Source organism: Haliotis rufescens, unplaced genomic scaffold, assembly GCF_023055435.1.
Source record: "Haliotis rufescens isolate VD_foot unplaced genomic scaffold, xgHalRufe1.0.p SCAF_13, whole genome shotgun sequence".
In the NCBI taxonomy this organism is placed as follows: domain Eukaryota; kingdom Metazoa; phylum Mollusca; class Gastropoda; order Lepetellida; family Haliotidae; genus Haliotis; species Haliotis rufescens.
In genome coordinates this window covers 34,464,725-34,488,528 of record NW_025963813.1, presented here as the reverse complement: position 1 = coordinate 34,488,528, position 23,804 = coordinate 34,464,725, and the positions used below count along the sequence as shown (strand labels likewise).

The 23,804-nt window shown below is 41.1% G+C and overlaps 2 protein-coding genes across 2 annotated transcripts; one reads left to right on the top strand and one right to left on the bottom strand.

The window, feature by feature from the left end:
• Positions 1 to 353: 353 nt before the first annotated feature.
• LOC124151536 lies at positions 354 to 9,481 on the top strand. The gene is made up of 8 exons (XM_046524053.2): positions 354 to 2,479; positions 3,993 to 4,130; positions 4,801 to 4,866; positions 5,803 to 5,868; positions 6,129 to 6,433; positions 7,262 to 7,366; positions 8,155 to 8,397; positions 9,461 to 9,481. Exons 1-8 carry the CDS (start codon positions 2,407 to 2,409, stop codon positions 9,479 to 9,481), a joined length of 1,017 nt encoding a protein of 338 aa, XP_046380009.2. The 5' UTR covers positions 354 to 2,406.
• A 7,307-nt stretch (positions 9,482 to 16,788) lies between these two features.
• LOC124151574 lies at positions 16,789 to 19,892 on the bottom strand. The gene is made up of 4 exons (XM_046524100.2): positions 19,867 to 19,892; positions 19,542 to 19,676; positions 18,844 to 18,957; positions 16,789 to 17,451 (listed from the first exon to the last, which is right to left on the bottom strand). Exons 2-4 carry the CDS (start codon positions 19,666 to 19,668, stop codon positions 17,246 to 17,248), a joined length of 447 nt encoding a protein of 148 aa, XP_046380056.2. The 5' UTR covers positions 19,669 to 19,676; positions 19,867 to 19,892; the 3' UTR covers positions 16,789 to 17,245.
• Between the last annotated feature and the right edge of the window lie 3,912 nt (positions 19,893 to 23,804).

Below are 23,804 nucleotides of genomic sequence, written 5' to 3'. Positions count from 1 at the left end.
CGTAAAATTATTGTCCCCCTAAGAGGGTATGTAAGTCCCAAACCATTCGTAGTATTTTTATGCATACCAGACTTTTAAATCGTAGTATATTTGTTAGTTTTATTCAATGGCTAAACTTGCATATAATCGCCAGCGACTGAAGGGATGGTGTAAATCCTGCCGGGGTCCATGCAGGAAGCAAAGGTACTGTAAGTCCCCATGGTCCCTGGTGTGGTGATCTCCCTTTAGTTACTGACGATCTCTAGCCCATTTTTATATTGTTTTGTTCCTTAATACTTAATTCTTTTAAATGTTCCGCAACTAGTTTTTAAATCTTATCTGTGATATTCTAGTTCTCATATACTGTCCTTCGATGACAGATTTTTATAAAGTTTAAATATATGTATATTTCATGTCTAATTTCTCGTCACGATATGGCTGAAATATTGCCGATGTGACGTAAAGCATTACCTCACTCACTCACTCAATCTTAGCCAACTATGTGTAATTGCTCTGTTTATGAAAGATGAGACAAAGGTCCGACAGACATGTCACACCGAAGTCCAACCAAATGCTATATTGCCTAGGGCAGAATACCTTACTGCAGGACGCTGGGTATTGACAACCAATAAAAGATTGGATCTTGTAGTGGTATGTGATACGGACATGTTTTCATATACCATAGTGGTCTTACCTCCGTTGGCAATAGTTAAACTGAACACATCATGTTCAGCATCTAATGATCATTTGACCTTACTCCCTTATTATCATAATGAAAGCCAGTACGAGTTGGAAGATAATTTTCTGAAGTTAGTTCATATCCCGAATGTTTCCAACAAGTTGCTCTGGAAACCTTTCTTGAAAACTGCTATAAAACTGAACTTGACTAGGTTACCTGATAAACTCAAGAGTATCGAGAGTATCCCTATGAATCATCTTATTGATCAGCTTAATGATTTACAGGCTATGGTACCAGATGAGGAGATGTCAGATTGGAAATATTTCTTGGGAATAACCTTAACTGTAGTGGGAATTCTTGTGGGGATTTTCTTGTATGTAAGATTTATTAGACCCTGGCTAACCAAGCGAGGAATGAGAGGAATGTCTTGGCTACAACCCAGTTTGAGATGGCGCCAGTTGACACTGGGAGCGCAAGTCGCACCTAAAGAGGAAACCTACCCTCTGCGCCACTCTTGACACAAAGGGACTCCGATCAAGCAGAAGAAGTTCGACCAACTCCCGCCATACGGAGCATCTACCCGACGCTGGATGCGGGTACCCGAGGGCATCGTGAGTTTGACTAACCCACGTTGATAGGAGTACGGACAACAGAGAACTACATGAATTGTTGTCGTCGCATACGATCAGAACACCATACTACAGAACTTTACAAGTTGACTGTGAAAATATACACAACGCATGAAAGACGATTTAACATGGTGCAGCTGTTTGCACTTCGGTTCTTGATGTGCGAGGATGAATTGTACCCTGTTTCAGAATGTGTTTTATTTGTGAATTTATGTATGTATGCATATTAACTATATTCTAATTAGCAACGGCTTGTTGTGGCTTGTACATACATTTGAGGTATTCATGTATCTACGGATTGTCATAATTTTTTTAAGAAATTTTATGCTGAAAATTTCTCAATAAGAAAAGGGCGAATGTAACACTATCCAGTATGGCCAGAGGCTGTGTAGAGGTGAGCAGAAGAAAGGGGTCAGTGACCAGGTGGTGGTCATAAATCGGACAGTGTTGACAAAGAGTTTCCCGTGTACTGTACCACGAACTTGTGTCGACCCCCCCCCCCCTAAAAGGTTCAAGTGTCATTTCATGACCAGATGACGGTTATAAATCGGACAGTTGTTGACCGGTTTATCGTACCACGAACTTGTTTTGACCCCCCTGAAGATTTGAGGGTCACAGCCTTCCTATATAAACCGCACTGTCAGTGTAGTCGGGGAGAGAGGCAGAGAAGGGCGCTGAACACTGACCAGGACCAGACCGACAAAGCAGTCCAGAAGAAAACGGCAGAAGAACACAAGCCAAGCTAACAGTCAAGTCACAGCTCAGAAGGCCAGCACACCGGGACGAGCTCTGGTCACACTGGGTCACGCCTGAAACAGCCCATAGCCCCTCTCACAGTCTCTGCCACGCCCTTGTTAAGTGTTCGTAGTACCAGCGTATGAAAAAAGTCCTTATTATTATTAAAACCTGCTGAAACCGAAGATCGTGTTTGTCTGTTGTGCTACAAATAGTACCAAGCACATGCATATCTTTGTAGTCTGATAATTCGCATTATGCTGACGTGAGCTCTTATAAATGTCTGTGCATTATGTGTTTCTATGGTCTAATGTGTATAACATGTTCATCGATGTGGAATCAGACATATTCGTTCAGTGTTAGTGCAATATATCTGTACTTTATATGTATGTTGCAGTTCAAGTGCTTGTCAGCGGGTTATCAAGTATTGCTGCAACCAAGTCTGTGGAGATGATAGGTACTTTTCACTCGTAGTTTGTCATATATCAAATCTAAAATTTTGCGCCTTCCAATCTGCAAGAAACTTACGTTTTACACTGAAAATAAATTATGTTTGTCTCCGTACTACAATAGTTAAATTTAATTTAATTTATGGATGAACAACTTCTTTATTTCAATTATGAGCGACGTTTCGGTGTAGGTTCTAACACCGTTATCAAGCAAGTGATATACATGACTTAGGAATTTAACGTGTGTATTTCGCACCCGGGCCCGCCAGGCCCTTTAGTGTTTGGTCGAAAAGGGTACGTCCGAAAAGGTGAGGCAACCTAGGTGGGGCTGTTTGGGGCTGCTTACTTAATTTGGAGAACAAATTTGGAATTTTGAAATATGTCATGCAAAAGATGGAGGGGGGTGGGGGTATGGGGGGACTAAAAGGAGTTTGTGTTTGTTTTATAGGTTTACAACTTTAGGGTTTATTGGCAGCTAGTTTGTTGTACTTTTATTTTATGTTTTATGATGGATTTTTGGGTTTTTGATAGGCTTTTCTTGCATGTGTTTTAGTTTGCAATCAGATTTCTGATAGTTATTTTGCCACTTTTGGATGATTTTCTCCATTGTGATACTTTTAATTTCGTTTTTTGATATTGGTAGGTTGATGCTTACTTCTTCTAATTTTAGTGCTGATTTGGCTGCGTGACCAAACACTCCAACGTGGGCAGGGATGCAAACTATTTCTTTGTCTTTACCTAGTTTACGTAGATTGTTGGCGCTTTTAATTATCTGTTGTATTAGTTTGGGCTTGTTTGTGTTTTAGATATGTATGGCCTGGAGCCCACTTTGAAAGGATTAGGGTTTTTCAGTGTCTATTTTTTTATCGCTGTGCAGGGCTGTCACTATCCCCATTAATTTGGCTGTGAAAATTGATTGATTATTTGGGAGCTTATATGATTGTGTTACATTTTGGGGTTTGTTGATAAGGATGCCGATACAGAGTGATATCCAGAGTATGGTTGACAAGTATATATACAGGTAGGAGGCAATGTTTATACAGTAGGTATCTGATGTTATAGGGAGTGGTGTTAGAACCTACACCGAAACATCGCTCTTAATTGTAATAAAGAAGTTGTTCATCCGTAAATTCTATCCTTACTTAGCACTACAACTTCTAAATGCCTCTCACAGAAGTTCCTAAACATTGTTTATATTACACATATTATTAAACAAGTGTGTCATGAGTGCTAAATAGGTAATTATTAATTACAACCTTAAAGCGATTAATCTGATCATGCAATGATGATATCAAAATGCCCCACTATCACGTGTCTCATTGAGGGATAGGGGTTCGATGAGGGTTGGATGTGAAGGTTGGGGCGCTGTGGGGGGAATGTGGTTGGGTGAAGTTCAAACTTCAAGTCGCAATGATAAGGCATACACAATCAAATTATGTTAATAATAGAAGCAGGAATGTCTTGTTATTTGCAAAATAAAATACAAGGAAAGCATGCTTCAAAACTCACCTTGCATTGAAGGCTACAAAACAGTTGCACTTTCACTGATGCTGGTTGTGGCTGGCCTCTTCATGGCGTATCTGACAGTTCTAAGGACTGAGGGTCCTCACATGATGTCACTGGGGACTACTGATAGGCATCTCCGAACTGGGAACCTTGGTTAGTTGTGTTTGCTATTTCATGTTATCGCCAGTGTTCGCAAAACGATATCCCCGGTGTACCTGTGTTCTTGCACACCCGGGGGCACGGGTGGCCCAGTCGTCTAAGGTGCCGCGATTCGCTCTGCAGAGTTGCGTCCCTTGGGCACCCCAGAAACCTATCATTGTTGGTTCGACCCCGGTTCGCCTCGATTATGTTTCTAGGTTTGTCAGCATCATACCCGTGCTCGTGGGTTTCGCCGAAGTGGTAAACGTCTGAGACCTGCATCACTGCAGGCTTTCCTCCCACATTAAGCTGACAAGCCGTGATATAACTGGAATACTGTTAAAAGCGGCGTTAAATCCAACTCACTAAATCTTGCACATGCAGGACAAGTCACTGGTCGTAGCATATCGACATGATCCTTTAAAGTTTTACATGTACATAGATACGTTTCCTATGAAATCCTGAGCAAGTTCCACAATAAATGGTGGTGACAAAACCCCTACACGTACAAGTAAAGATTCACAAAGAAATTACGAAAGACTTCATACTGACAAAAGTTTAAATTTAAGAAATACTATAACCATAAAATTCTTTTTTGTGCAGTTGTTTGGTATGGTTATCGAAAATATCCACTGTATCATCAAGCCGCGTTCTACGTACTGACATATTTTACGTATATTGTCAGGTCACCGACATGACCATGAAGACCACTTTACACGTTTACTGAAGCTGTACCAGCTGAAAATGGAAGGTACGTCTCATACTTACACTGGAATTGAATCACAGCTGCTATCTTGTGATATGTGCTTATTGTCAAATGTGGATGGATATGTGAGATGACAAAATGCATAACAGAAACTTCATGTCATTATGTTTGTTTGTTTGTTTGTTTGTTGTTTAACGCCGCACTCAGCAATATTCCAGCTTTATGACGGCGGTCTGTAAATACCCGTGATTACTATTATGAGCATCGATCCAGACAATTGGGATCGATGACATGCATCAACCAATTCAGCGAGCCTAACCACTCGATCCCGTTTGTCGTCTCTTACGACAAGCATAGTCGCCTTTTACGGCAAGCATGGGTTGCTGAAGACCTATTCTACCCCGGATCTTCACGGGTCATTATGTGATGGAAGAAATGTTTCTAAATAACCTTGTACACTTTAGTACACAAAAGGTTAAATCAGCTTGAAAATAGAGTGTGAGTTGAAATAATACCTTTTACAATATTTCTTTAATGTGGCATGCACTGTCTAAATTTTCTGAAAATCAATCAATTAAATAGGCAACCTTGAAGACACGGTCCAGTTTGCCCACTTCGACGCGGTGTGTATCCGCACACTTGGTATCTGTGATGTGACTAGAACATTGATAAAAGCTGAATAGCCACACATTCATCAAATTTCATTTTCCAGGTCCTTAGACTTTGCTTCTCACAGGGAATCAATAGGAGTCTGCAAGTCGAATTGGTATTTCCAAGGCTGTAGGATGCAAATTATACTGCTGATCACATTGCAATCACACGACTGTCGGTTATTATGGATGAATCGATTTGGCACTGCGGAGTATGCACATTAAAAACTATGAGGACAAGTCCACAAAACAGATAGAATTAAAAGGTGTAACATGCCACACATCGTTGCTGTTTCTCAAGAGACTGCAAGTTATTGTTTTACCTTCACAGCACTACAGAAGGTAACTCAGAAGACCAAAGAACCAAACAGTATTTGTACCAACAGTTTGCCGTCAGGTAAAACAACTTTTGTTTTTTTCTCATTCATGGAAAATATAATGACACAAGTTTTTAACCTGATATATCATTTTAAAAACTGAACAGATAATGATAATATGTTTCTGAGGACCAGTAAAATGTTATAAAAAACACAATGATAATCATAAATGGACATGCATCACTCACGGGAGTATGTTGACTGGCGTGTAGCTGTTGTGCACCCAAACGAAGACATCACTGTATAACAGTATACCTTAATCTATTTTCTATTGTCTTAGATGAAGAATGTGTTGATCTGAATTGTGTTCACACCGAACCAGAGAGTCTCCCAGCCAGACTTCACAGTGTTATAGACACGATGAACTCGTCGAACGTAGAAACATTGAACAGAATTATGCAGTTGAAAGAACTGCAAGTACAGCCAACAGGGAAACGGCTTCTCTTTATTACGGCGGCGTCATCCAACCATTATCTGGAGTTTCAAGCAATGCTGAAAAACTTTCATGAAACTGTCGCTCCAAACTTCAGTAATTATTCCCTCATCTTTTATGATCTTGGACTTACGCTCCAAGAGCGCGCTGAGGTAAACAATAAGTTTAGGTGCAGACATATAATACATAAACATACACATGCATTAAACAGAGACTCTGCTCCGTGGCTGCGTGCTCGTTTGAAGCCATTGTAATTGATGCCATGCAATTGAGAAATTAGGTTATTCATTAACAGCTAGATTGCTGCACATACTAAACGTTGCAGACACAAAAGTAGGTTTTTAATTACATAAATCATAAATCATAATTGTGAAGATTGGCATTTGGAGTGAACTTGCACCCGTTCCAACTGCAAATACAAACTTTCGACTTCAGTACAAAGAAAAGTTCCTTCTATGTGAGGTCGACCCGTGAAGATGTGGGGTAGAATCGGTCTTCAGCAACCAATGCTTGCCGTAAAAGGCGACTATGCTTGTCGTAAGAGGTGACTAACGGGATCGGGTGGTCCGGCTCGCTGACTTGTCATCGATCCAAATGCGTGGATTGATGCTCATGATTTCAGACCACTGTCATATAGCTGGAATATTGCTGAGTGCGGCGTAAAACAACACACAAACCCCTCTCTGTGACGTCATTATGTCATAAATGCATTTTGCCTCTCCTTTTGACGTAACCTTTACAGGAGCAAGTTTTAAACAAACTTGCAATTTGTGCAAACAAAATACACTGTGATTCTTAATTTCGACAAAATGCGTCCTAACGATCAGCTTTATTATTATCTTTCAAATATTCTAAACACAATAAATACATTATTCATCATAATGATTATGGATAAAATCTAATCTTACCTCTTTGTAATTTCGGATGAAATACACCAAACTCGTTGACAAAACTAGAAACCCCCAATTTATCTTGAACAGGTGAAGAAATATTGCAACTGTGAAGTGAAAACTTTCCCAGTGCTGAAGATGGAATACTGGATGCAAAAGTTAACATGTTACACGTGGAAGCCTCTGATAGTACAGGTATAGTATAATACTCGTTTTAAAAATGTAAATGATTCTATGACTAATATAAATGCTGCCCTGCGTGCTGTTGTCTGAATATATGAATTGATAACCTGACACTGGCAGGTAGGTGTCTTTCCTGTCAGTATAAAGGTATATAAAATCGACAAACCCCTTTCCATATTCGTAAGAATCTCTGCTAAAAGATTCGATTGTACAATTCCGACTATATCGAGAGAATGTGTTAAAAAATCACTATTAAATCGTGAAGATGCCGGGTGTTCGCGAAAAGGTGAGCCTATCCTGCCACACCGGTGGCACCCGTCACAACACATGCAAAGGCAAGTCAATTGTTCACCTAAAAAAACAGGAAGACATGGTACATGTCAAAATAAAGAATTGCATCAGCATTCATTTTGCCACTGATTGCGTGTGACGAGACATTCAGTTGGAAAGCGACCCGTGAAGATCCGGGGTAGAATAAGTCTTCAGCAACCCATGCTTGCCGTAAAAGACGACTATGCTCGTCGAAAGAGGCGACCAACGCGATCGGGTGGTCAGGCTCGCTGATCATGACTTGGGTGATGCATGTCATCGATCCCAATTGCGTGGATAGATACTCATGATGTCAGTCACTGGATTGTCTGGTCCAGACTCGAATATTTACAGACCTCCGTCATATAGCTGGAATATTTCTGAGTGCAGCGTTAAACAAAAAACAAACAAACAAACAAACCAACAGTAGGAAAGCTTTCTGTTAAACAGCGGAGCTAACCGTGTGTGTAAATTCCATGTATCAATTTCAGGCCAATATCAAGGCTGCAGACATACTGGTGTGGATGGACGCCTCTGTTAGACTGACAATGCAGGGGTTGATGGAGACACTCCAGGATGTCCAGATTCAGGGAATGGTCATCAGAAAGGGACATGGGTCCTTGGCTCAACACACTGACACTCGAATGATGAGCTACTTCAATACCACATCCTGTGTATATGCCCCTTACAAAATGTCAAGTGGTGGTTTTATATTTCTTCATAATGAACAGTTTGTGAGGGACGCAGTAGTTAGACCATGGGCTGTGTGTGCTGTTAGTCGGAATTGTATGTGCCCTGAAAACTCCAAAAGAAATTGTAAAGCAAACATTCGTAAATATGGAAAGTGTCATAGACAAGATCAAGCAGGATTAAGCATGATTCTTGTGAACTTGTACGGAAAATATATCGAGAATATACGACTTACAAAACTGTCATACAAAATAAAGAGGGGGGACAAATTTGAATATTTTCGTCTTCCAGAGACAAAGACAGTGACAACGTAGAAAATGGTAGTTTCTTGCAAAATACCTAAACACATGTGATTACACTACCCATTTCAATGTAGCATATAGGTTGAAATAACTTCAAGAGAACAAATATGAGAAAAATATTTTCTTCTCTTGAAACAAACTGCATTATATACATAAAACATGTACATAACATCTGTACGTTTTGTTTGTTTGTTTAATGCAGCACTCAGCAATATTCCAGCTATATGACGGCGGTCTGTAAATAATCGAGTCTGGACCAGACAATCCAGTGATTGACATCATGAGCATGATCCACGCAATTGGGATACGATGACATGCATCAACCAAGTCAGCGAGCCTGACCACCCAATCCCGTTAGTCGCCTTTTACGACAAGCATGGATTGCTGAAGACCTGTTCTACCCCGGATCTTCACGGGTCCCATAGGCATTGAAAAGTGGTTGTTCCACGGTCATAGTGGTCAGTTGTGAAGCGTTATCATTACGAAACTCCCTCAGCGTTCAGTAGTTTCTGTGAAACAGTACGAGAATCTGTACTTTACTAAGAAAGTGTTATCCCAAATATAGCATTTGTTACATCTGTGAAGAGTCGTAAAATCATTCCGAGAACAATCGTTTCGATAATAATCGTTTCTTTAACAGTCGTTTCTATAACTGTTCTGTGTAAATTGAGTTCACATTCGACCGCACGACCAGCGGATCCTTGTAGTTGAGGGAGGCAACTCCTCAAACAAACACACATCCTTGCTTTGACCCTTGTGTTCAATAACAGTGACATTTCATGTTGACTGTGCTTTTGTGTTATAGGTCGGAGGCCTTGAATACTGAATTAACTCTGTCTCTTTGTCTGTCTCTGTCTGTCCGTCCGTACGTACGTATGTTTGTCGTCCGTCCGTTGTCTGTCTGTCCGTCCGCCCGTCTGTCCTTCTGTCTGTCTCTCTGCCAGTCCGACGGTCCGTCTGTTTTTCTGTCTGTATGTCTGTCCTTCTGTCTGTCTGTCTGTCTGTCTGTCTATAGCCTCACGCATGTGGATTAATTCACCAAAAACAGCACCCTAATATATGTCTTGCCAAGGAGCACGCCAGACAAAAGCATGTTCAGTTTCATGATCGCTAGGAGTATGTAACAGTACTTGTAATGTTCATATTCGTGAGTTTTCAGTTTTGAAATCGTGGGCATGAAACAGGATGTTTGACATATCACACAACAATGCATTGCTGTTTTCAATTGCACCGAAAGCGCTATAAGTTGACAAGAAAACAATATTCTAACCGTTCATATCTCATCGAAATCACCGTCCACAGTAAGACACTAAAAAAAAACTGTCGGAAATGCTAGAAAAATGCTTTTTGCCCGTTTAAAAAGTATAAAAAAAAATAATTGTTGCTGTTGTAATATAGAGTAAATACCGATCGACCTACCTGTGGTCCTTTCGACAAGTTTACAGGAGAAATATTCGAACAAAAAGTTCACAATTATTCTAGTCAAAAAAGGTCGACACACTACTCAGTGACGCTCTACCCAGTGACACACTACACACTGACTCTCTACCCAGTGACACAATACACACTGACGCCCTCCCCGGTGACACACTAGACACTGACGCTCTACCAAGTGACACACTACATACTGACACTCTACCCAGTGACACACTACACACTGACGCTCTACCCATTGACACAGTACACACTGACGCTCTACCCAGTGACACACTACACACTGACGCTCTACCTAGTGACACACTACACACTGACGCTCTACCCAGTGACACACTACACACTGACGCTCTACCCAGTGACACACTACACACTGACGCTCTACCCAGTGACACACTTCACAGCGACGCTCTACCCAGAGACACACTACACAGCGACGCTCTACCCAGTGACACACTACACACTTACTCTCTACCCAGTGACACATTCCACAGTGACACTCTACCCAGTGACACACTACACACTGACTCTCTACCCAGAGACACACTACACACTTACACTCTACCCAGTGACACACTTAACAGCGACGCTCTACCCAGAGACACACTACACACTGACGCTCTAACCAGTGTCACACTGCGCACTGACTCTCAACCCAGTGACACACTACACACTACACACTCTACCCAGTGACACACTACACACTGACGCTCTACCCAGTGACACACTACACACTGACGCTCTACTCAGTGACACACTACGCACCGACACTCTACCCAGTGACACATTCCACAGTGACACTCTACTCACTGACATGCTACCCAGCGACACATTCCACAGTGACACTCTACCCAGTGACACACTACACACTGACGCTCTACCCAGTGACACACTACACACTGACACCCTACCCAGTGACACATTCCACAGTGACACTCTACTCAGTGACACACTACACACTGACGCTCTACCCAGTGACACACTACACACTGACACGCTACCAAGTGACACATTCCACAGTGACACTCTACTCAGTGACACACTACCCACTGACAGTCTACCCAGTGACACACTACACACTGACGCTCTACCCAGCGACACACTACACACTGACACGCTACCCAGTGACACATTCCACAGTGACACTCTACTCAGTGACACACTACACACTGACGCTCTACCCAGTGACACACTACACACTGACACTCTACCCAGTGACACATTCCACAGTGACACTCTACCCAGTGACAAACTACACACTGACACGCTACCCAGTGACACATTCCACAGTGACACTCTACCCAGTGACACACTACACTCTGACACTCTACCCAGTGACACATTCCACAGTGACGCTCTACCCAGTGACACAGTACACACTGACGCCCTAGCAAGTGACACACTACACACTGACGCTCTACCCAGTGACACACTACACACTGACACTCTACCCAGTGACACACTACATACTGACACTCTACCCAGTGACACTACACACTGACTCTCTACCCATTGACACAGTACACACTGACGCTCTACCCAGTGACACACTACACACTGACGCTCTTCCCAGTGACACACTACACACTGACGCTCTACCCAGTGACACACTACACACTGATAATGGCGCTGTACCAAGTGACACACTACACACTGACGCTCTACCGAGTGACACACTACACACTGACGCTCTACCCAGTGACACACTACACAGCGACGCTCTACCCAGTGACACACTACACACTCACACTCTACCCAGTGACACACTACACACTGACTCTCTACCCAGAGACACTCTACACACTGACGCTCTACCGGGTGACACACTTCACAGCGACGCTCTACCCAGAGACACACTACACAGCGACGCTCTACCCTGTGACACACTACACACTTACTCTCTACCCAGTGACACATTCCACAGTGACGCTCTACCAAGTGACACTACACACTGACACTCTACCCAGTGACAAATTCCACATTGACGTTCTAGCCAGTGACACACTACACACTGACGCTCTACCCAGTGATAAATTCCACATTGACGCTCTAGCCAGTGACACACTACACACTGACGCTCTACCCAGTGATAAATTCCTCATTGACGCTCTAGCCAGTGACACATTTCACAGTGACGCCCTACCCAATGACACATTACTCAATGGGATACTTCACCGCGCTCCTCGGTGACATGAAACAACGCAACACTTCACACTGGTATGCTACGCAACAACAAGCACTACAACAACTCACGTCACAGTGACATACTCCGTGTCTACACTTTACACAGTAATACCTACAACGGGACACGTCACACGGCTACATAACATACAGTCACATACTCCATGTCTACACTATACACAGTAATAGCTACAACGAGACACCAACGAGACACGTCACAAGGCTACATAGCACACAGTCACATACTCCATGTCTACACTATACACAGTAATAGCTACAACGAGACACTTCACACGGCTACATAGCACACAGTCACATACTCCATGTCTACACTATACACAGTAATACCTACAACGAGAAACGTCACACGGCTACATAACACACAGTCACATACTCCATGTCTACACTTTACACAGTAATACCTACAATGAGAGGGGCGGTCGGGTAGCCTAGTGGTTTAAGCGTTCGCTCGTCACGCCGAAGACCCGGGTTCGATTCCCGACATGGGTACAATGTGTGAAGCCCATTTCTGGTGTCCCCCGCCGTGATATTGCTGGAATATTGCTAAAAGCGGCATAAAACCATACTCACTCACTCACTCACTACAATGAGACACGTCACACGGCTACATAACACACAGTCACATACTCCATGTCTACAATTTACACAGTAATACCTACAACGAGACACGTCACACGGCTACATAGCACACAGTCACATACTCCATGTCTACACTATACACAGTAATAGCTACAACGAGACACCAACGAGACACGTCACACGGCTACATAACACACAGTCACATACTCCATGTCTACACTATACACAGTAATACCTACAATGAGACACGTCACACGGCTACAGAGCACACAGTCACATACTCCATGTCTACACTATACACAGTAATACCTACAACGAGACACGTCACACGGGTACATAACACACAGTCACATACTCCATGTCTACACTTTACACAGTAATAGCTACAACGAGACACGTCACACGGCTACATAGCACACAGTCACATACTCCATGTCTACACTATACACAGTAATGCCTACAACGAGACATGTCACACGGCTACATAGCACACAGTCACATACTCCATGTCTACACTATACACAGTAATACCTACAACGAGACACGTCAAACGGCTACATAACACACAGTCACATACTCCATGTCTACACTATACACAGTAATACCTACAACGAGACACGTCAAACGGCTACATAACACACAGTCACATACTCCATGTCTACACTATACACAGTAATACCTACAACGAGACATGTCACACGGCTACATAACACACAGTCACATACTCCATGTCTACACTTTACACAGTAATATCTACAACGAGACACGTTACACGGCTACATAACACACAGTCAGATACTCCATGTCTACACTTTACACAGTAATACCTACAACGAGACACGTTACACGGCTACATAACACACAGTCACATACTCCATGTCTACACTTTACACAGTAATATCTACAACGAGACACGTCACACGGCTACAAAACACACAGTCACATACTCCATGTCTACACTATACACAGTAATACCTACAACGAGACACGTCACTCGGCTACATAACACACAGTGACCGCGATGCACCACATATCGATACGCTACACAACACACTACACAACCCCACCCTTGAGCATAAATGAAGACTGTAACAACCACTGTCGAAGTCAATGTCAAGATCTCAAAGGTAACTCGAGTTAGATATATTTATAGACTGGTTTTCCCAGTAAAATACGTTTTCGGGATATTTTCTGTTTGATGTTTGAGAACGAGAACAGATTGAGAGTCGAAGTTAATGTCAAGATCTCAAAGGTTACTGGAGTTAGATATATTTATAGATTGTTTTTCCCCAGACGACTACATTCGCGGGAAATTTTCTGTTTAATGTTTGAGACGCTCCCCGTTACATCCTATTCTTTCTTTCTGAGAAAGCCACAGTTTGCTTTGTATGACACGATACTTGCAATGACTGCTTATTCATGTAAATTAATGCTCCCTGCAGGTCACCAAATGCATTACACATAAAGCACAATAAGGTGATATGCTGGCCTTATTCAACAGTCAGCTACCCTCTGAACGATAACACATGACCCATATCAGTGCAGTCGGCGATAACAGGGAAGACAAACAAAGAGATAAAAATATTTCAAAATTACATATCGGTTAGGAGTTGTGAGGTCCCAACCAGGTCAAAATTGTTTCAATACTAATGTAGCGCAAATACAAGAGGTCAAGTAGGCTGATATGCATGTATGTAAACACTTTTGTGTGTTAGGACTGCGTACACTGTCCCATATACATGCACGCACGATTATATATAAATTTGGGTACACATAGTATTTAATTTGTGCATCGAGAAATTGGAGTTAAAGAGTGTCTACTATTATCGAGGCTATTATTTTTCAAATTTTATCAGTTACGTGAGTATACATGTGTGCGTGTAATGGTTTTTGGTTTGTTGTTTAACGCTGCATTCAGCAATATTCAAGCTTCATGATGGCGGTCTGTACATAATCTTGTCTGGACCAGACAATCCAGTGATTGACATCATGACCATCGATCCACGCAATTGGGATACGGTGACATGCATCAACCAAGTCAGCAAGCCTGACCACCCGATCCCGTTAGTCGCCTCTTACGACAAGCATAGTCACCTTTTAACGGCAAGCATGGGTTGCTGAAGACCTCTCCTACCCTTCAATATGACATAGTGTATATCTAGTATATGCCATTTCGAGTCAGTTCGGTTCGAGCCATTTAAGCTCTCATTATCTGTCACAATTTCTATCAAATTACAGTCATATTACAGTCGCCTAACAGTCGCCTCTTACGACAAGCACAGTCGCCTTTTACGGCAACCATGAGATGTTTAAAGATCGACTCTACCCCGGATCTTCACGGGTCGTGCGCGTAATGACGCGTGTTTCAAGTCAGCTCTAATAATAGGTATTGCTATCGATTAAAAAACACTAGAATAGAGAAACATTGTGATCAATAGTCTGACTATCGGCCTCTGTAGTTTTTTTGCACACAAAAGACGAATGCGCCTCACCATCAAACCGTGGCGTTGATGATTGTTGCACACATTTGATCAATTAACTAATCAGTGGTATAATAACTAAATATACATTTATACAACATCCCAATTGACCTTGGGTAGTTTCATAATGCTCTCTTCTTTCATTTAAAATGAAATTATTTTCTTTTAGAAATATTTCTCTGTGCAACCATACGACAGTTCCGACAGGCGTTCTTTAATGCGGAGGTCTCGGTCGGACACAACACTCTCAGCTCGACACATTGTATCAGTAACTGCAGTGTTGACCTAGATTACTTGATGCGCTACCCGGAAAGACATTGTGCGACAGTTATCGGATTTTAGGGATCATTATGCATCATTTGACTACCACCGTCACCTGATACCTGGACAATATAACGGCATTTCCTTTCACGTAGTTAATGTTTTCTACTCCCAGCGTGTTTCTTCTTAAATGCAAACTTTCTTGGAAACTAATATATTCATGAGGTAAGTACAGTTTATATATAGTATACACCTCATCAATGTATTTACTGATGTATCATGTCACCATTACCAATTACCTTCGGTGTTACGACAAGACACACTGTAAAAAACTATACATGTAGTTGTGGAATTTATTTCAGAACAAACAGATAGGGACGGTTTCAAAAGCCTGTTACAATTATTATCTTTTGGTCTCCATTTGTCGATCAGAAGTAACAACATAATGGAACGATTTTCATGAATATTACATACTGAATTATATGTATTGAATATACTGCAATGGCGTGAATGTATTTTTTTTTACATATTTTTACATAATTTAAGAATTAACATTACTTCAATATCAATCTTTAATTATGTTCGATAATATTCAATATTTGATTATCTAGTATTGACAGATAAATGTGTAGTCTCAAATGAATGATTTCATTGATTAAGGAAGTAGTCAATTGACAGCATAGCGAGAACAGTGACAGCTAAAATCGTATATGTGCAACGTCTGAGGTTGACAGATTGCGAAACGACCCTCTGCCCTCAACAAGCCTAGGCACATATCGTAACCACCGGATAGTAGGTTCTTATCACTAAACATCGGGTACGTTTGCCTAATCGGCCCAGGGACCGTGAAGATTCCGGGGTAGAATAGGTCTTCAGCAACACATGCTTGCCGTTAAAGGTGACTATGCTTGTCGTAAAAGGAGACAAACGGGATCGGGTGGTCAGGCTCGCTGACTCGGTTGATGCATGTCATCGATCCCAATTGCGTGGATCGATGCTCGTGACATTAATTACTGGATTGTCTGGTCCAGACTCGATTACTTACAGACCGTCGTCATATAGCTGGAATATTGCTGAGTGCGGCGTTAAACAACAAACCAACCAACCAACTAATCGGCCTAGGAATCCCAACCACTGTGTATACAGTTTGCATGGGAAAACAAATTAAACACAGCACAAGAAGGCAAGGGGTTTTTAATAATATTTTTACACCACAAAATATGTTTTAGCAGGGAGATATTAGGTCATTGTATAGTTCATGAGAAATGAACATGTTCGCAAACCTTATTCACTGCGAGGTGCCTCCACAGCGATGAGGCGTGTTCCACACGGATTCAGGTGATATATGCATCCTTCATCATGCCTTCTTTAACTGCATGTACTTGTATTTATCATCCAAAACTGGCTCCCACAGGAGATATAAAGCAAGCCTCGGGTTTGTTCCACTTTTATCAACTCGTGTTGATAAATTTTATATCAAAAGACACTCGGGTGAAATTCTCTATATATCTGCTAAATCTGACAACGAATATTACAAAAACTCAATTACAAATAATTACAAATCACGACGCCCATCACAGTTCAGTTTCACAACGGAAATTAAACACTTTCTTCTTTGATAATGAAAAAGCGATTCACCCGTTGATGTCTTCCTTTAAAAGTTTGAGCTTCCTTCGTTCGATCTTGCTGTCAATTCCCAGTTCGTCCAGAAATTCATCATCTAGTTCCATGAACAATCGCCCGTCAACCTTATGTGTCTCAAAAATATGAATTGTGGCATCTGTGCAGTGGCGCTTCTTCAAAACTTGTATTAGTCCACCTGGGGTCAGTTTTTCAGGATCTGTCAAAACGACAGGTAAATTTTCTTACAATCATATATTTCTACTGACATCAAACTTGATCATTATGAAGGGGCGGTCGGGTAGCCTAGTGGTAAAAGCGTTCGATCGTCACGCCGAAGACCCGGGTTCTATTCCCGACATGGGTACAATATCTGAAGCCCATTTCTGGTGTCCACCCTCGTGATATTGCTTGAATATTGCTAAAAGCGGCGTAAAACCATATTCACTCACTCACTCACTATCATTATGACTACATTGCAACATGTACAAGTCAATTTTAATCTGATCTAAAACAACCTTAATGACAAGTACACAGCCAAATACCGACACTTTTCATAATTAAATGTTTCTATGATAATGATAAATCGCTATCTATACAAAACACATGAAATGGCGATATCAACTCTTCAAGGTAACATGTTTTTCTGCGTATCATATCAATATGTATTCAATATGATTTGTTGGTTTGTAGTTTAACCCCGTTAGTCGCCTCTTACGACAAGCATAGTCACCTTTTACGGCAAGCATGGGTTGCTGAAGACCTCTCCTACCCTTCAAAATGACATAGTGTATATCTAGTATATGCCATTTCGAGTAAGTTCGGTTCGAGCCATTTAAGCTCTCATTAATTATCTGTCACAATTTCTATCATATTATGATGGTCCACATCAATCAAGCATGTTTTCTAAATTCAGATAAATCATGTATCAGTTTCATATATCAGTTTTACGTATTAGTACCAGTCGTCTACGGCGTCTGTTATCGTGGGTTCGAATCCAACTATTTTTCTTGGTTTATCAGAAACATAATTTGGCTCGTGGGTTTAACTAAGGGGAAAACGTCAAAGTACTGCACCACTTCCGTCTTTCAGCCCATATCTAGCTGACCTGTGAAGATCCGGGGTAGAATAGGTCTTCAACAACCCATGCTTGCCGTAAAAGGCGACTATGCTTGTCGTAAAAGGCGACTATGCTTGTCGTAAAAGGCGCTAACAGGATCGGGTGATCAGGCTCGCTGACTTGGTTGAGGCATGTCATCGATCCCAATTGCGTTGATCGATGCTCATGATACTAATCACTGGATTGTCTGGTCCAGATTCGATTATTTCCAGACCACCGCCATATAGCTGGAATATTGCTGAGTGCGGCGTTAAACAACAAACCAACCAACCAGCTGACCCGCCGCGGTATCACTGGAATACTCCTCAGAGCGACAATTAACGAAGCTCACTCGCCTAGACACGCCGTGAGCACGCATCCATGGAACACAGACTCTGACTTTAATAATTTGGAAAACTCTTCTCAACCAGTCATCTACTCAATCTATAGTTTTAACCACGAAAGTGTCACACAGATGTACTAGAATAAGTTCCAGATTCATATCCGTCTTACCAATCTTGCTTTCTGCTCCTTGTTGCCCGGGAACCGACGCTGTCATGTTGCCACTGTGGTTGTCACCAGTTGCTATGTTCCCTATCTGGCCTTCGTTCACGATGCTCCGGCTTCCTATTATTATAATAATATATAATAAATATTTTAAAAAGCATTGAAATACATTTAATATAGGAGGAATATATTATGGTATAATATGTTATGAGGAAACAACAGATAATTGATTGAATACAGTTGATCTCATTTCTAACATTTTACTTTTCATCTTCAGTATATAAACCAAAGCTACAAAACCTCAATCTATTATCTCAAAACATTAAGTAAATGTGTACATGCAATATTGGTTACAGTGAGTGAGTGAGTTGGGTTTAAGCCCGCTTTTAACAGTATTCCAGTTACATCACGGCGTGTCAGCTTAATGTGGGAGGAAAGCCCGAAGTGATGCAGGTATCTGACGTTTACCACTTCGATGAGACCCTCGAGCACGGGTATGGTGCTGACAAACCTAGAAACATAATCGGGGCGAACCGGGATTGGAACCCACAATCATAGGTTTCTAGCGTGCTTAAGCGACGCAACTCTGCACAGCGAATCGCGGCGCCTTAGACGACTGGGCCCCTATTGGTTACAGAAATATCAACATTACCCATGACATGATAGATATTTTAATATATAACGTAAAGGTGATGATGCTGAACCTTGGTTATAGTTTGTGGTCTCGCTATTTCCCATTCCACCGTGGACGAAACCGGCGGCATTGGCACTCCCCACGTGGCTACCATTTCCAGCAGCAGTTACACTGATTTTATATTCTGCGTCAGCCATGTTAAAATCTGAAAAGAAAATGAGTCTGCGATATTACAATATTCCAGATGCATAAGTTGTGCCCTGATACTTTGTTTCTCAGAGCCAACTCTGTGCTCCTGGGTTACAAAATGGGGCTACTCCGTCACTTCAGCTTTTAGTCTTTAGCATTTCATGCAAGATAACCTGATGTGACTTTCACACTGCTCAGAGACAAACCTTCGACAACCTTAAACGCGTGAAACATTCTTATAAATATCAATACCCTTAATTGCACAAACCGACCCGTGAAGATCCGGGTTAGAATATGTCTTTAGCAACCCATGCATGCCGTAAAAGGCAACTATGCTTGTCGTTAGAGGCGACTAACGGGATCGGGTGGTCAGGCTCGCTGACTTGGTTGATGCATGTCATCGTATCCCAATTGCGTGGATCGATGGTCATGATGTCAATCAACGGATTGTATGGTCAAGAATCCATCGTTTAGAGGCCGCCGCCATATTGTTGGAATATTGTTGAGTGTGGCGTTAAACAACAAGCCAACAAACAAACAAATAAATGCACAAACCCTTCACAGTAACACACTTGATACAGAATAATGCTTTAAGCGGGGACCTACCTGGAGGCGTGTTTTACGACTAACTGCCGTATAGCGTGATCGTCGCCCGTGCAGAACGCAGTATCTGGTATTACCTGATTCTATTTACGAATATTCCTGGGGAATTACGTGACACAAGACAAATAATGTCGTACTTTCACTGTTGACACAACACTATTTAAAATTATTACAATTGAACGGGTTTCCCTGTCAATGGCTATGTTTGGATCTGACGAGAGTCCTTCACTGATTAAAACATAAATAGTTTAGAAGCTGGCTTTCAAGTCATGCAACATGTATCCGTTCCCCAGATGAATGCCAGATACAATGTATTAACATGTAATATTGTTCATTTTAGAAACCCTCATTTTAAAAACCCTCATTGAAAGGTCTAGGTCCAAGAAAAGTAAGCGGATGTACAAAGCAATGAGTCTGTTATGTTATTTACAAAAAATCAAACTAGTTTCTTCCCAATTATTTATATTCGTGTTGTGTCCGACCTACATCTTTTTTGTCTTGAAAATTAATGAAGCACTTTGATATTGTGCATAGATTTTTGTGATATTTGCCTTCCTCTGCCATATATCTCAGTGACAGTTACTTTACTGTTGAGGTTATGATGTTTCCCTTCCTCTGCCATATATCTCAGTGACAGTTACTTTACTGTTGAGGTTATGATATTTCCCTTCCTCTGCCATATATCTCAGTGACAGTTACTTTACTGTTGAGGTTATGATATTTCCCTTACTCTGCCATATATCTCAGTGACAGTTACTTTACTGTTGAGGTTATGATATTTCCCTTCCTCTGCCATATATCTCAGTGAAAGTTACTTTACTGTTGAGGTTATGATATTTCCCTTCCTCTGCAATATATCTGAGTGACAGTTACTTTACTGTTGTGGTTCTGATATTTCCCTTCCTCTGCCATATATCTCAGTGAAAGTTACTTTACTGTTGAGGTTATGATATTTCTCTTCCTCTGCCATATATCTCAGTGACAGTTACTTTACTGTTGAGGTTCTGATATTTCTCTTCCTCTGCCATATATCTGAGTGACAGTTACTTTACTGTAGAGGTTATGATATTTCCCTTCCTCTGCCATATATCTCAGTGACAGTTACTTTACTGTTGAGGTTATGATATTTCTCTTCCTCTGCCATATATCTCAGTGACAGTTACTTTACTGTTGAGGTTATGATATTTCCCTTCCTCTGCCATATATCTCAGTGACAGTTACTTTACTGTTGAGGTTATGATATTTCCCTTACTCTGCCATATATCTCAGTGACAGTTACTTTACTGTTGAGGTTATGATATTTCTCTTCCTCTGCCATATATCTCAGTGAAAGTTACTTTACTGTTGAGGTTATGATATTTCTCTTCCTCTGCCATATATCTCAGTGACAGTTACTTTACTGTTGAGGTTATGATATTTCCCTTCCTCTGCCATATATCTGAGTGACAGTTACTTTACTGTTGTGGTTCTGATATTTCCCTTCCTCTGCCATATATCTCAGTGAAAGTTCCTTTACTGTTGAGGTTATGATATTTCTCTTCCTCTGCCATATATCTCAGTGACAGTTACTTTACTGTAGAGTTTATGATATTTCCCTTCCTCTGCCATATTTCTCAGTGAAAGTTACTTTACTGTTGAGGTTATGATATTTCCTTTCCTCTGCCATATATCTCAGTGACAGTTACTTTACTGTTGAAGTTATCATATTTCTCTTCCTCTGCCATATATCTCAGTGAAAGTTACCTTACTGTTGAGTAAATGATATTTCTCTTCCTCTGCCATATATCTCAGTGACAGTTACTTTACTGTTGAGGTTATGATATTTCCCTTCCTCTGCCATATATCTCAGTGACAGTTACTTTACTGTTGAGATTATGATATTTCCCTTCCTCTGCCATATATCTCAGTGACAGTTACTTTACTGTTGAGGTTATGATATTTCCCTTCCTCTGCCATATATCTGAGTGACAGTTACTTTACTGTTGAGGTTCTGATATTTCCCTTCCTTTGCCATATATCTCAGTGACAGTTACTTTACTGTTGAGGTTATGTTATTTCCCTTCCTCTGCCATATATCTCAGTGACAGTTACTTTACTGTTGAGGTTATGATTTTTCCCTTCCTCTGCCAAATATCTCAGTGACAGTTACTTTGCTGTTGAGGTTATGATATTTCCCTTCCTCTGCCAAATATCTCAGTGACAGTTACTTTACTTTTGAGGTTATGATATTTCCCTTCCTCTGCCATATATCTCAGTGACAGTTCCTTTACTGTTGAGGTTCTGATATTTCTCTTCCTCTGCCATATATCTCAGTGACAGTTACTTTACTGTTGAGGTTATGATATTTCCCTTCCTCTGCCATATATCTCAGTGACAGTTCCTTTACTGTTGAGGTTATGATATTTCTCTTCCTCTGCCATATATCTCAGTGAAAGTTACTTTACTGTTGAGGTTCTGATATTTCTCTTTCTCTGCCATATATCTGAGTGACAGTTACTTTACTGTAGAGGTTATGATATTTCCCTTCCTCTGCCATATATCTCAGTGACAGTTACTTTACTGTTGAGGTTATGATGTTTCCCTTCCTCTGCCATATATCTCAGTGACAGTTACTTTACCGTTGAGGTTATGATATTTCCCTTCCTCTGCCATATATCTCAGTGACAGTTACTTTACTGTTGAGGTTATGATATTTCTCTTCCTCTGCCATATATCTCAGTGACAGTGACTTTACTGTTGAGGTTATGATATTTCCCTTCCTCTGCCATATATCTCAGTGACAGTTACTTTACTGTTGAGGTTATGATATTTCTCTTCCTCTGCCATATATCTCAGTGAAAGTTACTTTACTGTTGAGGTTATGATATTTCTCTTCCTCTGCCATATATCTCAGTGACAGTTACTTTACTGTTGAGGTTATGATATTTCCCTTCCTCTGCCATATATCTCAGTGACAGTTACTTTACTGTTGAGGTTATGATATTTCTCTTCCTCTGCCATATATCTCAGTGAAAGTTACTTTACTGTTGAGGTTATGATATTTCCTTTCCTCTGCCATATATCTGAGTGACAGTTACTTTACTGTTGTGGTTCTGATATTTCCCTTCCTCTGCCATATATCTCAGTGAAAGTTCCTTTACTGTTGAGGTTATGATATTTCTCTTCCTCTGCCATATATCTCAGTGACAGTTACTTTACTGTAGAGTTTATGATATTTCCCTTCCTCTGCCATATTTCTCAGTGAAAGTTACTTTACTGTTGAGGTTATGATATTTCCTTTCCTCTGCCATATATCTCAGTGACAGTTACTTTACTGTTGAAGTTATCATATTTCTCTTCCTCTGCCATATATCTCAGTGAAAGTTACTTTACTGTTGAGTAAATGATATTTCTCTTCCTCTGCCATATATCTCAGTGACAGTTACTTTACTGTTGAGGTTATGATATTTCCCTTCCTCTGCCATATATCTCAGTGACAGTTACTTTACTGTTGAGATTATGATATTTCCCTTCCTCTGCCATATATCTCAGTGACAGTTAC

Coding starts and splice junctions, on each gene's coding strand:
- LOC124151536 (XM_046524053.2), top strand. CDS start 2,407: ATGTATGTTGCAGTTCAAGTGCTTGTCAGCGGGTTATCAAGTATTGCT. Junction 7,367..8,154: donor GGAAGCCTCTGATAGTACAG/GTATAGTATAAT, acceptor TATCAATTTCAG/GCCAATATCAAGGCTGCAGA. Junction 8,398..9,460: donor TTCTTCATAATGAACAGTTT/GTGAGGGACGCA, acceptor TTTGTGTTATAG/GTCGGAGGCCTTGAATACTG.
- LOC124151574 (XM_046524100.2), bottom strand. CDS start 19,668: ATGGCTGACGCAGAATATAAAATCAGTGTAACTGCTGCTGGAAATGGT. Junction 18,958..19,541: donor GACCACAAACTATAACCAAG/GTTCAGCATCAT, acceptor TTATAATAATAG/GAAGCCGGAGCATCGTGAAC. Junction 17,452..18,843: donor AGGAGCAGAAAGCAAGATTG/GTAAGACGGATA, acceptor TCGTTTTGACAG/ATCCTGAAAAACTGACCCCA.